Source organism: Oncorhynchus clarkii, chromosome 30 (genome assembly GCF_045791955.1).
Source record: "Oncorhynchus clarkii lewisi isolate Uvic-CL-2024 chromosome 30, UVic_Ocla_1.0, whole genome shotgun sequence".
NCBI classification, from domain to species: Eukaryota; Metazoa; Chordata; class Actinopteri; order Salmoniformes; family Salmonidae; genus Oncorhynchus; species Oncorhynchus clarkii.
The window spans coordinates 33,855,699-33,872,086 of NC_092176.1; the positions used below are offsets into that span (position 1 = coordinate 33,855,699).

Sequence of the window (16,388 nt, forward strand, 5' to 3'; positions counted from 1 at the left end):
TGACCACCCTCTCTCGCTTGGCTTTGACCACCCTCTCCCTCTTGGCTTTGACCACCCTCTCTCTCTCTCAGCCTCTCTCTCTCTCTTGGCTTTGACCACCCTCTCTCTCTCTCAGCCTCTCTCTCTCTCTCTTGGTTTTGACCACACCTTTCCCTCTCTCGGCTTTGACCCTCTCTTTCTCTCGGCTTTGTAAACCTTCTCTTTCTCTCGGCATTGACCACCCTTTCCCTTTATATTTGTATATTTCTCTTCCTCTCTTGGCTCAGACCACCATGTCTCTCTCTCTCTCTCTCTCTCGGCTCTGACCACCCTGTCTCTCTCTCTCTCTCTCTCGGCTCTGACCACCCTTTCTCTCTCTCTCGGCTTTGACCACCCTCTCTCTCTCTCTCGGCTTTGACCCCCTCTCTCTCTCTCTCGGCTTTGACCACCCCTCTCTCTCTCTCTCTCTCTCTCTCTCTCGGCTTTGACCACCCTCTCTCTCTCTCTCTCTCTCTCTCTCTCAGGTTTGACCACCCTCTCTCTCTCTCTCTCTCTCTCTCTCTCTCGGCTTTGACTACCCTCTCTCTCTCTCTCTCTCTCTTGGCTTTGACCACCCTCTCTCTCTCAATTCAATTCAATTCAAGGGGCTTTATCCTATTTATTATTTTTTTCTCTCTCTCTCTCTCTCTCTCTCTCTCTCTCTCTCTCTCTCTCTCTCGGCTTTGACCATCCTCTCTCTCTCTCGCTCTCTCTCTCTCTCTCTCAGATTTGACCATCATTTGTCTCTCTCTCTCTCGGCTTTGACCATCCTCCCTCTCTCTCTCTCTCGCTCTCTCTCTCTCTCTCTCTCTCTCTCTCTCTCTCTCTCTCTCTCTGCTTTGACCACCCTTTCTCTCTCTCTCGGCTTTGACCACCCTCTCTCTCTCTCTCGGCTTTGACCTCTCTCTCTCTCTCTCTCTCTCTCTCTCTCTCGCTCTCTCTCTCTCTCTCTCTCTCTCTCTCTCTCGGCTTTGACCACTGTCTCTCTCTCTCTCTCTCGGCTTTTACCACTCTCTCTCTCTCTCTCTCGGCTTTGACCACCCTCTCTCTCTCTCTCTCTCGGCTTTGACCACCCTCTCTCTCACTCTCTTGGCTTTGACCACCGTCTCTCTCTCTCGGCTTTGACCACCCTCTCTCTCTCTCTCTCTCGGCTTTGACCACCCTCTCTCTCTCTCTCTCTCTCTCTCTTGGCTTTGACCACCCTCTCTCAATTAAATTCAATTCAAGGGGCTTTATCCTATTTATTATTTTCTCTCTCTCTTTCTCTCTCTCTCTCTCTCTCTCTCTCTCTCTCTCTCTCTCTCTCGGCTTTGACCATCCTCTCTCTCTCTCGCTCTCTCTCAATTCAATTCAATTCAATTCAAGGGCTTTATTGGCATGGGAAACATGTGTTAACATTGCCAAAGCAAGTGAGGTAGACAACATACAAAGTGAATATATAAAGTGAAAAACAACAAAAATTAACAGTAAACATTACACATACAGAGGTTTCAAAACAGTAAAGACATTACAAATGTCATATTATATATATATACAGTGTCTCTCTCTCTCTCTCTCTCAGATTTGACCATCATCTCTCTCTCTCTCTCAGCTTTGACCATCATCTCTCTCTCTTGGCTTTGACCACCCACCCTCTCTCTCTCACTCTCTCTCGGCTTTGACCCACTTTCTCTCTCTCTCTCTTAGCTTTGACCACCCACCCACCCTCTCTCTCTCCCTCTCCCTCACTCTCACTTGGCTTTGACCACCCTCTCTCTCTCTCTCCCTCACACTCTTTCGACTTTGACCACACTTCGCTTTATCTCTTACTCTCTTTCTTTCCTTCTCTCTCTCTCTCTATTTCTTTCTGTTCTCTCTCTCTCTCCCTCACTTTCTGTTCTCTCTCCCTTTCCGTTATCTCTCCATTTCTGTTCTCTCCATTTCTCCCTTTCTATCTCTCTCTCCCCCTTATTCACTCTCTCTCTCTCTGAGGACTAACATAAACATGTGTCTGCTTTCCACCTCAGAGATCAATGCAGGAGTTGACAGACAGGAGGAATGATTGACAGGCAGGAAGAGGAGTTAAAAGGTTGACACTACAGACATATGACCTTCCTGTACTGTATGTACAACAAAGGGATGAAGTCATGTTGTGGTAATTGCATTACGCCTCTACACACATTGTTTTGCCTAGGAAATAAGCACACATTTTTTCTGGCTTGCACTATGATGGCTGTCAGGCAGATAGCAAACAAAACAATGAACCATGGACTTCACAGTGGCGTCAGTTGGTTGCTATGTAAATAAAGACCTTTCAGGTACTTTTGAAAACACAGTAAAAGGGAGTAAATCATTAAATGTTCTCACACACATTTTGCACTGACAGAGTCGACACTCCCAAATTGCATCCTATTTCTTATGGGCCATGGGAATAGGGAGTTATTTGGGTCAAAGCCAAAGGATTTACAATAGGACTCAGTAATTAAGATAGAGACCATGCCCCTGCTCCAGACTACTGCTGACTAGCCTGTTCCAAGAACCCACCAATCAATCCACCTGGCTAATGCTATAGACATATTCCTTAGACTACATGATAATAAACCTACATCTTCCTCAGCCCCAGCAGGTCCAGGTGGACTGCATGATAATAAACCTACATCTTCCTCAGCCCCAGCAGGTCCAGATGGACTACATGATAATAAACCTACATCTTCCTCAGCCCCAGCAGGTCCAGATGGACTACATGATAATAAACCTACATCTTCCTCAGCCCCAGCAGGTCCAGATGGACTACATGATAATAAACCTACATCTTCCTCAGCCCCAGCAGGTCCAGATTGACTACATGATAATAAACCTACATCTTCCTCAGCCCCAGCAGGTCCAGATGGACTACATGATAATAAACCTACATCTTCCTCAGCCCCAGCAGGTCCAGATGGACTACATGATAATAAACCTACATCTTCCTCAGCCCCAGCAGGTCCAGATGGACTACATGATAATAAACCTACATCTTCCTCAGCCCCAGCAGGTCCAGATGGACTACATGATAATAAACCTACATCTTCCTCAGCCCCAGCAGGTCCAGATGGACTACATGATAATAAACCTACATCTTCCTCAGCCCCAGCAGGTCCAGATGGACTACATGATAATAAACCTACATCTTCCTCAGCCCCAGCAGGTCCAGATGGACTACATGATAATAAACCTACATCTTCCTCAGCCCCAGCAGGTCCAGATGGACTACATGATAATAAACCTACATCTTCCTCAGCCCCAGCAGGTCCAGATGGACTACATGATAATAAACCTACATCTTCCTCAGCCCCAGCAGGTCCAGATGGACTACATGATAATAAACCTACATCTTCCTCAGCCCCAGCAGGTCCAGATTGACTACATGATAATAAACCTGCATCTTCCACAGCCCCAGCAGGTCCAGATGGACTACATGATAATAAACCTACATCTTCCTCAGCCCCAGCAGGTCCAGATTGACTACATGATAATAAACCTGCATCTTCCTCAGCCCCAGCAGGTCCAGATGGACTACATGATAATAAATTTACAGGATGACGTAACTGATACTATTATTACTCTGAGGCAACCCTAGTGTACTACAGGAAACCTATCTGAAGTCTTCACTAAGACTGTGTCCTAAATGGCACTCTATTCCCTATTGTAGTGCACAACATTTATAGTATAGGGAATAGGGTCAAAAAATAGTGCACTATAAACAGAATAGTATGCCATTTGGGACAGATCCTGCATGTACTATCTGAAGGGGACCCATAGCTAAATATAGCACACAACAAGTGAAGGGCGGCGACATCATGATGGATGACGGACAAAACGAAGCATCTTTAGGATCAAGGAAACCAGTGTGGACAGCGCTCTACATTGCCTGTAGAAAAGAAGTCTGAACCTAATGGAACAGGGTGTATATGTCCTATAAAGATCTTTAGGCAAAATCCCCAACTGCTGTAAATGGAAAGGCTGTAAAATGGAAATAGATAGTGTTCTCTGCAGACTACGCTACTATAAACAGGCACTATTTATTGATGATAAAAATAGCACTTTGGGTCATTAGGCTTTAAAGTAGGTACTTTACACTGTCTACTAAAGAGGTAGTTTACTCCAAAATCAAATGTTTGTCAGGTGCTGTCTATAGTCTAGATCAGGGTTTCCTAAACGCGGTCCTCTGGCCCGCACTGAGGGCACGTTCTGGGTTTGGCCCTAGCACTACACAGCTGATTCAATTAACCAACTCGTCATCAACCTTTGATTATTTGAATCAGCTGTGTAGTGCTAGGGCGAAAAACTAAATGTGCACCCGGGGGGGGGGGGGGGGGGGGGGGGGGGGGGGGGCAGGACCGAGTTTGTCAAAGGCACCATCCATTATGAGGAATCTTCTGGCCCCGATCCCACATGAAAACCATTGTCTGATAAAATGCTATGGTGTAATCCGGTGTTTTTTAGTCAATAATGGTATGTTTTTGTTGTTTTTGTGGATCCCAGGACTCCCTGGAAAACAAATCAAATCTAATCAAATGTTATTGGTCGCATACCCATCTGTTAGCAGGACTACCTATTCTGGCTAAATAGATCTGTGGTGCAGAAGAATGATATTATTGGACAGGGCCTCCCAGGAGCCTAAATGTTGCTGTGTTACTAATCTGACATAAGCTTGTAACATTGTGTAACACATGTCCATGCTGCTGATGTCCACCACTATACCAAAGTAGTAGAGTCTAATCCACCATACATGTCCACCACTATATCAAAGTAGTAGAGTCTAATCCACCATACATGTCCACCACTATACCAAAGTAGTAGAGTCTAATCCACCATACATGTCCACCACTATACCAAAGTAGTAGAGTCTAATCCACCATACATGTCCACCACTATACCAAAGCAGTATAGTCTAATCCACCATACATGTCCACCACTATACCAAAGTAGTAGAGTCTAATCCACCACACATGTCCACCACTATACCAAAGTAGTAGAGTCTAATCCACCACACATGACCTCACTAGTCAAGGTTTGACATACAGTCTTAGAAACAAAGGTTCTGGATACAACCAAAAATGGTTCTACCAAAAAAAGGGTGCTTTCTTCATTATGACACCCCTTAAGGTTCTATTTAGAACTGAAATTGGTTCCATATAGAACCCTATATGAAACCCAAGGGTTCTATATGAAACCAATGTTGGTTTGGTGAAGAAGAGCCACTGGGCTTCTGAACACATAACCCTAAAAAAGGGTTGTATATAGAACCTTTAAGGGTGCCATGTATGAAGAAAGAAATATAACTATTTTTGGTTCGATCCAGAGTGTATAAGAGTGTAATACAGACATTACATAAAAATGTGTCAGAGACCTGAATATCTGAGATTCTGGTCCATTATCTCTGGTGTCCTTGTAGAGGACCTCAGATCATCTTCTTTGCAGGCCAACGCACAGATAGAGGTCTACAGGTGCCAGGGTACCTGCCCCCTCTGTGAAAATGCCCCTCCCAAATGTATCTACAGATTTTAGATATATATATCTCTACTACTTTGGTATATATATATATATATTGGATGGTAAAAACTGAACATAATGTTTATTTTAAAGACTTTGAGCACCAGCAGGCCACATTCTCAGTGTCCTTCCTGTCATTGTCTGTCAGGTAGCCTAGGCTACATGTGAGGCAGGTGCATAACCAAAAGACCCACATACATGCAGTAGATAGATGAATAAGCAATTACGTAGGCTACACTTATGCACCTTTTGATACTAATACTATTTTGTTATTTGAATTGAATCAGTTATAATTTCCAAATGCACCTCACATATTCTCACAGCACCATAATGAGACGCAATTAAAAATTGGCATTAATGTGTGTTTACATCATCTTCTCTAGCGCTTTGCATGATGTTCTGATAAGCATGAGAGGTTATGAGGAGTTTATGCACACAACAACCTGTTCGGTTTTCTGTGAATACACGTCTAGTAAACCTGGTGGTATAACACATCCAAACACCTTGGAAACTATGGCAGCGCAAATTAGTCTACAATTGTCACAAAAAAACATGACATTTCTTGAACTGAAATGTCTGGGAACTGATGAAGGCACAACACTGGGCACAGATGTCAATTCAATGTCTATTTCACGTTGGTGGAAGCAACGTTGATTCAACCAGTGTGTGCCCAGTGAATATCATGCCAGCCTCAAATAAAGGCAATGCAGTAGCAGCAACCGAATTCTGTAGACCGACGCCCGTCTGATCTCGCACTGACATTCGGGGATGTTTTCCAAGCGCACAACCAGTAGCCTATTTAAGCTAATGTCCCATATTTCTAAGCACCCCTATATTGTAATTGTTATCTAATAATATCAAAGAAAATGTTTCCTTACCGGTCCTCTTCTCTTCAAAGACACATTCTTCCACAACAGAAGATGTAGCTGGTGGAGGAATCCCATCTTCACAGGCTCGAGGTTTTAATTACGGTCAAATTACGATACCGGTAATTAAGTTACTGTTTAGTGGGGTGGATTTTTGGTAATGGATTACAAGCCATTCCGATGTATTTAAATGTCAATTTAGATAATATGCTTGATACAGGTTTATATGCCCATTTCACAGCTCTCTCTCTCTCGCTCTCTCTCTGAACGAGACGACTGTTTTCTGCCACTGCCTTGTGGTTAGATGGCTAAATAGGACAAGCTGTAATTCAGTGGCAAGCGTGGCTGATATTCTGTATGATATCACCATCGGCGGAAAAATACAGAAGCATCCAATGGAAACGGTGCTAAAGTAATGCGTTAGAATGAACATAGAACCATCGATATAGGGATATATTTATCACCATCGTGCAGTATAGTGGGCGGAGACGGCGCTACAGACAGAGCCTTCTCGCGCACCCTATACTAAGGCTAGGCTACTGTTCCTCTTGCAAATTGGAACACAAAGTTACCTTGTATGATTTGACAAATGACTGTTCTTACAGCCTAAAACCTATTCTGTATAGGTGTAGGTCCAGAAATGTAACATATTGATCCCAGGGTAATGTATATTGACAGTCTCAACGATCCCAATAGGATAGACTGTAGTTGTAGAATTTTAGATTTGCCCCCAAATTGTTCCCAAATTTTTGCATTGAATAGTGTAGTGCCAGTAACTGAAAGGTCGCTGGTTTGAATCCCTGAGATGACTTAGTGAAAAATCGGTGTGCCCTTGAGCAAGGAACTTCATCCTAATTGCTCCTGTAAATCGCTCTGGATGTAAACGTAATAACGGTTTCCGGTTTCCGTTATTACTGATTATATATTATATATATATTATTTTTTTCTTATCTATTTTTTTAACTGCATTGTTGGTTAACTGCATTGTTGTATTCGGTACATTTTTTTATGAGATATTTATGTATTTCATTCTCAATAAATTTGCAAAAATGTCTAAAAGCATGTTTTCACCTTGTCATTATGGGGTATTGTGTGTAGAAAGGGTAACAGAAAAATATATATTTAATCCATTTTGAATTCAGACTGTAACAACTAAATGTGGTATAAGTCAAGGGGTATGAATACTGTCTGAACACAATGTAATTGTATGTGTGGGGTACAGAAATGAGGTAGTCATTCAAAATCATTATGGCACACAGAGTCCCTGCAACATATTATGTGACTTGTTAAGAAAATGTTTGATCCTGAATTATTTAGGCATGCCATAACAAAGGGGTTCAATACTTATTGACTCAAGTAATTTCAGCTTTTAATTTTCTATTTATTTGTAAAGATTTATAAAAAGATGATTCTATTTTGACATTATAGGGTATTGTGTGTAGGCCAGTGACCTGACATCTCAATTTAGTCAATATTAAATTCAGGCTGTAACACAATAAAATCTGGAAAAGGTCAAGGGGTGTGAATATATTCTGTATATGCCAGTAATAGTGGCACAGTACCATCCACACCCCAAAAAACAGAGTTTCAAACTCATGTATTTTTCTTTGTAACAGACGTGAGTCGGGTTTACAGTCTAGTGATGAGTTAGCCCTGCCTGCGACTTCAAAATCAGTGTCACCCTTGTCAAACAGTCAAGACGTTGGTCTTTCCTGTTGGAAACCCCCCACTGGGCAAAAACTGGTTGAACTGAACCCCCCCCCCCCCCCTCCCCACTGGGCAAAAACTGTTTGAACTGAACCCCCCCCACTTGGCAAAAACTGGTTGAACTGAAACCCCCCCCCCCCCCCCCCCACTGGGAAAAAACACATCACATCCACATCATTTCAATAAATAAATTCAATGTGAAAGAAAGTCAACAAGGTAAGGGGATTTCATATTTTGTTCACCCAACTTTTAACTTAAATCCAATGATAGAGTGAAATGTTTTGTTGATTTCACATTGTTAGTTGACAACTCAAACAAATTGTTGAACTGACATGTGTACCCAGTGTGCAAGTCCGGCCTGTGACCCAAACCCTCAGGCTCCTGTGACCCAAACCCTCAGGCTCCTGTGACCCATAACCTCAGGCCCCTGTGACCCAAACCCTCAGGCTCCTGTGACCCAAACCCTCAGGTTCCTGTGACCCAAACCCTCAGGCTCCTGTGACCCAAACCCTCAGGCTCCTGTGACCCAAACCCTCAGGCTCCTGTGACCCAAACCCTCAGGCTCCTTTGACCCAAACCCTCAGGCTACTGTGACCCAAACCCTCAGGCTCCGGTGACCCAAACCCTCAGGCTATCTAAGGTCAAAGAGCTGTCTGATAATACTTATAAATGTCAAAATTGTTTAAAAAAAATTCAAGGCTTGAAAAGGACTAACATTTAAACTTTGTTTTTATCCAATAAATAAACTATAACAACAACAATAAAACAAGGTTCATGTTTACTATTTGCTTCACAATAAACCATTGAGCGGCATTTCTCTAAGCTTTTACCCCTGCTTTCCCTTGATAGCAAGTAGATCACTACTTTGGTCATATCCCAAATGGCGCTTTATTCCCTAGGCAGTGCTGCTCTAGATAAAGAGAAAAGGCTTAACAATTGTAGCAGTACAATTTTATAAAATGTACAAATGTACGAAAAGACCACTAAGATGACAGCAGTAGTTAAGAATTTGCTTTGGACATGCCTGGGAACAGGTAGAAATGCTGAAGTTTTGTATTGTTTCATTAATTGAATTAATAATTAATTAAAGACCTGAACATCTCTATGTTGGTACCACTATTACTCAGTATTACATGGCAATGTGGGAGACATGGACTCATTAAACATTACTTTTGAGTCTATTCCACGTTGGTTCAATGTAATGTCATTGAAATGATGTGGAAACAACGTTGATTCAAACACTGTGTGCCCAGTGGGAATGATCTGATGTGAGTAGATCCGTAGATAGTTTCTTCTCAAACATCGTAGGTTGCTAATTAACATGAATACACCTTGTAAATGTATCTGTCTTCAACGCTCCTTGGTTTATTATTGCTTTATTAACTGTGTAAAATATATTAAACAGTAGGCTTCAGTAGAGGTCACAGAAGATAAGCTTCACTTGGAAACAGTTATGACTTTCCAATCCTAGAGTGATGTCACATGCAAATCTCTCTGCTTGGCTTAGAATTTCACAAAGCTCTATAAATCTACCCAAATAAGCATGCAACATCTGGCCATGGCGATCCAGGACCACAGGAGCTAGATACTGGCTCACTGGACAGGGAATTAACTGTCAGCATGGATCATTCTGTGATTATGCATGACTAGGAATCTTATTTTGGACTTTCCAGATCCCTATTTTTATTTAATTTTAATTGTATTTTATACACGACTGTCCATCTACACCTCTGTAAAATCTCTCTCTCTCTCACACACATGCACACACATACACACACTCATAGCGTGACATAGGAGTCCATGAGTAAACATTTTTGGAAAGGAAAAACAAAATTTAAAGGAATATTTGCAAAGGAAAAACAACGTTTAAAAACAAACATTTAACAGCTAGCCTACCTTCCACCATTATACACTGCTCAAAAAAAAGGGAACACTAAAATAACACATCCTAGATCTGAATGAATGAAATATTCTTATTAAATACTTTTTTCTTTACATAGTTGAATGTGCTGACAACAAAATCACACAAAAATGATCAATGGAAATCAAATGTATCAACCCATGGAGGTCTGGATTTGGAGTCACACTCAAAATTAAAGTGGAAAACCACACTACAGGCTGATCCAACTTTGATGTAATGTCCTTAAAACAAGTCAAAATGAGGCTAAGTAGTGTGTGTGGCCTCCACGTGCCTGTATGACCTTCCTACAACGCCTGGGCATGCTCCTGATGAGGTGGCGGATGGTCTCCTGAGGGATCTCCTCCCAGACCTGGACTAAAGCATCCGCCAACTCCTGGACAGTCTGTGGTGCAACGTGGTGTTGGTGGATGGAGCGAGACATGATGTCTCAGATGTGCTCAATTGGATTCAGGTCTGGGGAACGGGCGGGCCAGTCCATAGCATCAATGCCTTCCTCTTGCAGGAACTGCTGACACACTCCAACCACATGAGGTCTAGCATTGACTTGCATTAGGAGGAACCCAGGGCCAACCGCACCAGCATATGGTCTCACAGGGGGTTTGAGGATCTCATCTCGGTAACTAATGGCAGTCAGGCTACCTCTGGCAAGCACATGGAGGGCTGTGCGGCCCCCAAAGAAATGCCACCCCACACCATGACTGACCCACCGCCAAACCGGTCATGCTGGAGGATGTTGCAGGCAGCAGAACGTTCTCCACGGCGTCTCCAGACTGTCACATCTGTCACATGTGCTCAGTGTGAACCTGCTTTCATCTGTGAAGAGCACAGGGCGCCAGTGGCGAATTTGCCAATCTTGGTGTTCTCTGGCAAATGCCAAACGTCCTGCACGGTGTTGGGCTGTAAGCACAACCCCCACATTTGTGGCCTGCTGGAGGTCATTTTGCAGGGCTCTGGCAGTGCTCCTCCTGCTCCTCCTTGCACAAAGGCGGAAGTAGCGGTCCTGCTGCTGGGTTGTTGCCCTCCTACGGCCTCCTCCACGTCTCCTGATGTACTGGCCTGTCTCCTGGTAGCGCCTCCATGCTCTGGACACTACGCTGACAGACACAGCAAACCTTCTTGCCACAGCTCGCATTGATGTGCCATCCTGGATGAGCTGCACTACCTGAGCCACTTGTGTGGGTTGTAGACTCCGTCTCATGCTACCACTAGAGTGAAAGCACCGCCAGCATTCAAAAGTGACCAAAACATCAGCCAGGAAGCATAGGAACTGAGAAGTGGTCTGTGGTTATCACCTGCAGAACCACTCCTTTATTGGGGGTGTCTTGCTAATTGCCTATAATTTCCACCTGTTGTCTATTCCATTTGCACAACAGCATGTGAAATGTATTGTCAATCAGTGTTGCTTCCTAAGTGGACAGTTTGATTTCACAGAAGTGTGATTGACTTGGAGTTACATTGTGTTGTTTAAGTGTTCCCTTTATTTTTTTGAACAGTTTATTATAGTTATACTGTGGTACCTCTTTACTCTCCATATGTACCAATAACAGGAAAACATTGTGGTTTAGTGATCTGAAAGTCACACCCTTGGTGCCCTCATCTGAAGTCATTCGTCTGAGAACACGGCTCAGGTTACGACTGGGGAAAAATGTTCTAACTAAAATCCAATACCGTCAAAAAAGGAAAGTTTGAACATATGAAATGAATGCAGAACAGATTAAATGAATGCAGAACAGATTAAATGAATGCAGAACATATGAAATGAATGCAGAACATATGAAATGAATGCAGAACAGATGAAACTACAAAACCAGAACAACTGACTCTGACATTGTGCTACTATCCAAAAATCTAAAGATTGACATTTTTGGATGAGAATATTCAAATATTATTTCATTATTGTAGTTGTTTGGTGGTGCATAGGCTAACGTATGAGCTACATCTCTGCAAAACAAGTTCCAGGAACTGGATCTATAAGTGGCTGCAATGTAAATAGCTACATTTATTCTCATTCTAGACTAGCTACAATAGTGCCCTATAGCCTCATAGTAGTGTCCATATGACTGTCAAAAAGTTACAGGGGTGTGGTTGTGGCATGTGTGCGTGTTGTGAGAGAACAGAGAGATGATGTGAAAGAGGAGTGAAAATAAAGGCCAAGACAGGATTTCCTACCCACTGTTATGTGCCACTTCTTAAATCATCTTCGAGAAGGAAGTCAGTTTCAGTGAGTCTTACATCCAAAAGACAGAAAACACTGAGACCACTGGGAAAGGGAATACCTATTAAGTTGTACCACTAAATGCATTCAACCGAAATGTGTCTCTGAAGCGGAGAGATGTGGGGGGCTGCCTTAATCGACATCATCAGTGCCCAGGGAGCAGTTGTTGTTGGGGGTTAACTGCCTTGCTCAAAGGCAGAACGGCAGATTTTTCCACCTTGCCGGTTCAGGGATTGGAACCAGCGACCTGTCGGTTACTTGCCCAACACTCTTAACTGGTAGGTTTGCTGAGCACAGGTGTCATGAGGAAGGTCATCTCTGTGACATGTATCGTTTCAACCTGGTCTCAGAGCATTTAGTATTATTCTTTACGTAATACAATTTAGTATGTATTAACTTGTGGATGTACATAACTCATTTTGTATGATATGTTATGAATTATGATTTGTATTATATGTTATGAAATTGCAAAACATACAATACGTTACGAATTTGAAAAAGATACTATATGTTACAAATTTGCGGGAAATATACAGTACCAGTCAAAAGTTTGGACACATCTACTCATTCAAGGGTTTTCTTTATTTGTACTATTCTCTACATTGTAGAATAATAGTGAAGACATCAAAGCTATGAAATAACACATATGGAATCATGTAGGGTTTGTAGAGATTCTTTAACCAGCTTCATGAGGTGGTTACCTGGAATGCATTTCAATTAACAGGTGTGCCTTGTTAAAAGTGAATTTGTTGAATTACTTTCCTTTTTATTGAGTTTGAGCCAATCCGTTGTGTTGTGACAATGTAGGGGTGGTATACAGAAGATAGCCCTATTTGGTCAAATATAACGTCCATATTATGGCCAAAACAGCTCAAATAAGCTAAGAGAAACGACAGTTTATCATTACTTTAAGACATGAAGGTCGGTCAATACTGAACATTTCAAGAACTCACGGAGTTCAAGTAACAGACATCTCAACATCAACTGTTCAGAGGAGACTGCGTGAATCAGGCCTTCATGGTCGAATTTCTGCAAAGAAACCACTACTATAGGACACCAATAATAAGAAGAGATTAGCTTGGGCCAAGAAACACGAGAAATGGATGTTAGACATGTGGAAATCTGCCATTTGGTCTGATGAGTCTAAATATGACATTTTTGGTTCCAACCGCCGTGTCTTTGTGAGACGCAGAGTAGGTGAACGGATGATCTTTGCATGTGTGGTTCCCACCGTGAAACGTGTGGGAGTGCTTTTCTGGTGACACTGTCAGTGATTTATTTAGAATTCAAGGCACACTTCATCAGCTTGGCAATGACCCAACACACCTCCAGGCTATTTGACCAAGAAGGACAGTGATGAAGTGCTGCATCAGATGACCTGGCCTCCACAATCCCCCGACCTCAACCAAATTGCTCTAACTAATTGAGATGGTTTGGGATGAGTTGGACTGCAGAGTAAAGGAAGAGCAGCCAACAAGTGCTCAGCATATGTGGGAACTCGTTCAAGACTGTTGGAACATTCCTTATGAAGCTGCTTGAGAGAATGCCAAGAGTGTGAAATGCTGTCACCAAGGCAAATGGTGGCTCATTTGAAGAATTTAAAATATAATAAATGTTTGGTTACTACATGATTCCATGTGTTATTTCGTTCTTTTGATGTCTTCAATGTTATTATACAATGTAGAAAAAAGTAAAAATATAGAAAAACCATTGAATGAATAGGTGTGTCCGAACTGTATGTTCCAGTCAGAAGCTTGGTGGCTAACGTTAGCTTGGTGGCTAACGCTAGCTAGGCTAGGGGTTAGGGTTAAGGTTAGGGTTAATTTTAGGAGTTAGGTTAAAGGGTCAAGGTTAGGGTTAGGGGAAGGGTTAGCTGACATGCTAAGTTTTTTTTTTTACATGCTAAGTAGGTGCAACGTAGCTAAAAAGTCGCAAGTAGTTGAAAACCACCACACTTTCGTTTTTGTCTTAAGGGCGGCAAGTAGCGGTTAAGTATTGCTGGGCCAGTCACTGAATTGTTGCTGGTTTGAATCATTAAGCTAGCTAGCTGAAAAATCTGTCGATGTGCCCTTGAGCAAGGCACTTAACCCTAATTGCTCCTGTAAGTTGCTCTGGATAAGAGTTATGTTACCTTACATATCATACTAATTTGAGTGTCACTGATGTACATGTACTATATTACGTCTAGTCTATGAGACCAGCGGAGAGTTTACATATCCCGGTGTTAATAAAAGGCTTGGAATGGAATGTGGTGTTCATCTGGGTAAGGTCATGTTCCAAAAAAGAAAAGGTGACGTTACACATTATAGAATAATAGTGAAGTCATCAAAACGATTAAATACCACATATGGGATCATGTAGTAACTAAAAAAGTGTTAAACAAATCAATTATACATTTTATATTTGCCTTGATGACAGCTTTGCACACTCTTGGCAATCTCTCAACCAGCTTCACCTGGGGTGCTTACCAAGTCTTGTAGGAGTTCCCACATTTGCTTTTCCTTCACTCTCCGGTCTGACTCATCCCAAAACATCTCAATTTGGTTGAGGTAGGGGGACTGTGGAGGCCAGGTTAACTGATGCAGCACTCCATCACTATCATTATTGGCGAAATAGCCCATACACAGCCTGGAGGTGTGTTGGGTCATTGTCCTGTTGAAAAACAAACAATAGTCCCACTAAGCCCAAACCAGATGGGACTGCGTATTGTTGCAGAATGCCATGGTAGACATGCTGGTGAAGTGTGCCTTGAATTCTAAATAAATTACAGATGGTGTCACCAGCAAAGCACCACCACACCTCCACCCACATGCTTTCCGGTGTGAAATACAAATGTGGAGATCATCTGTTCACCCACACCGCGTCTCACAAAGACACATGAGGTCGGAACCAAAAATCGCCAATTTGGACTTGTGTCCATTGTGTCCTTGTGTCCTTGTGTCCTTGTGACTTGTGTCCAAATGTCCATTGCTCGTGTTTCTTGGCCCAAGCAAGTCTCTTCTTCTTATTGGTGTCTTTTAGTAGTGGTTTCTTTGCAGTATTTCGACCATGAAGGCCTGATTCACGCAGTCTCCTCTGAACAGTTGATGTTGAGATGTGTCTGTTACTTGAACTCCGTGAAGCATTTATTTGGGCTCCAATTTCTGAGGCTGGTAACTCTAATGAACTTAACCTCTGCAGCAGAGGTAACTCTGAGTCATCCTTTCCTGTGGCGGTCCTCATGAGAGTCAGTTTAATCATAGAGCTTGATGTTTGCACTTGAAGAAACTTTCAAAGTTTTTGAAATGTTCAGTATTGACTGAACTTCATGTCTTAAAGTAATGATGGACTGTCATTTCTCTTTGCATATTTGAGCTGTTATTGCCATAATAGGAACTTGGTATTTTACCAAATAGGTCTATCTTCTGTATATCCCTCTACCTTGTCACAACACAACTGATTGGCTCAAACACATTACTTCCATTAATTAACTTTTAAGAAGGCACAGCTGTTAATTGAAATGCATTCCAGGTGACTACCTCATGAAGCTGGTTGAGAGAATGCCAAGAGTGGACAAAACTGTCATCGAGGCAAATGTATCTATTTGAAGAATCTCAAATATAAACTATATTTTGATTTGTTTAACACTTTTTTGGTTTATACATTATTCTATATGTGTTATTTCATAGTTTTGATGTCTTCAATATTATTCTACAATGAGAAAATAGTCCACCACTACCACAAACAGTTGAAGTCGGAAGTTTGCATGCACTTATGTTGGAGTCATTAAAACTCGTTTTTCAACCACTACACACATTTCTTGTCAACAAACTATAGTTTTGGCAAGTCGGTTAGGACATCTACTTTGTGCATGTCACAAGTCATTTTTCCAACAATTGTTTACAGACAGTTGATTTCACTTATAACTGTATCACAATTCCAGTGGGTCAGAAGTTAACATACACTGAGTTGACTGTGCCTTTAAACAGCTTGGAAAATTCCAGAAAATTATGTCATGGCTTTAAAAGCTTCTGATAGGTTAATTGACATCATTGGAGGTGTACCTGTGGATGTATTTCAAGGCCTAGCTTCAAACTCAGTGCCTCTTTGCTTGACATCTTGGGAAAATTAAAAATAATCAGCCATGACCTCTGAAAAAAATTGTAAA

At 42.1% G+C, this 16,388-nt stretch overlaps 1 protein-coding gene across 3 annotated transcripts in view; it reads right to left on the reverse strand.

Moving 5' to 3' along the window:
- The window catches only part of LOC139390154 (ATP-binding cassette sub-family A member 2-like), a 142,051-nt gene extending 135,218 nt beyond the window's left edge, over positions 1-6,833 (reverse strand). For all 3 annotated transcript variants that reach the window (XM_071137362.1, XM_071137361.1, XM_071137360.1), the window contains exon 1: positions 6,411-6,833. In XM_071137362.1, the coding sequence (XP_070993463.1) occupies positions 6,411-6,476 (66 nt within the window). In that variant the 5' untranslated portion in view covers positions 6,477-6,833. The remainder of the gene's footprint in view (positions 1-6,410) is intronic.
- Positions 6,834-16,388: the final 9,555 nt, after the last annotated feature.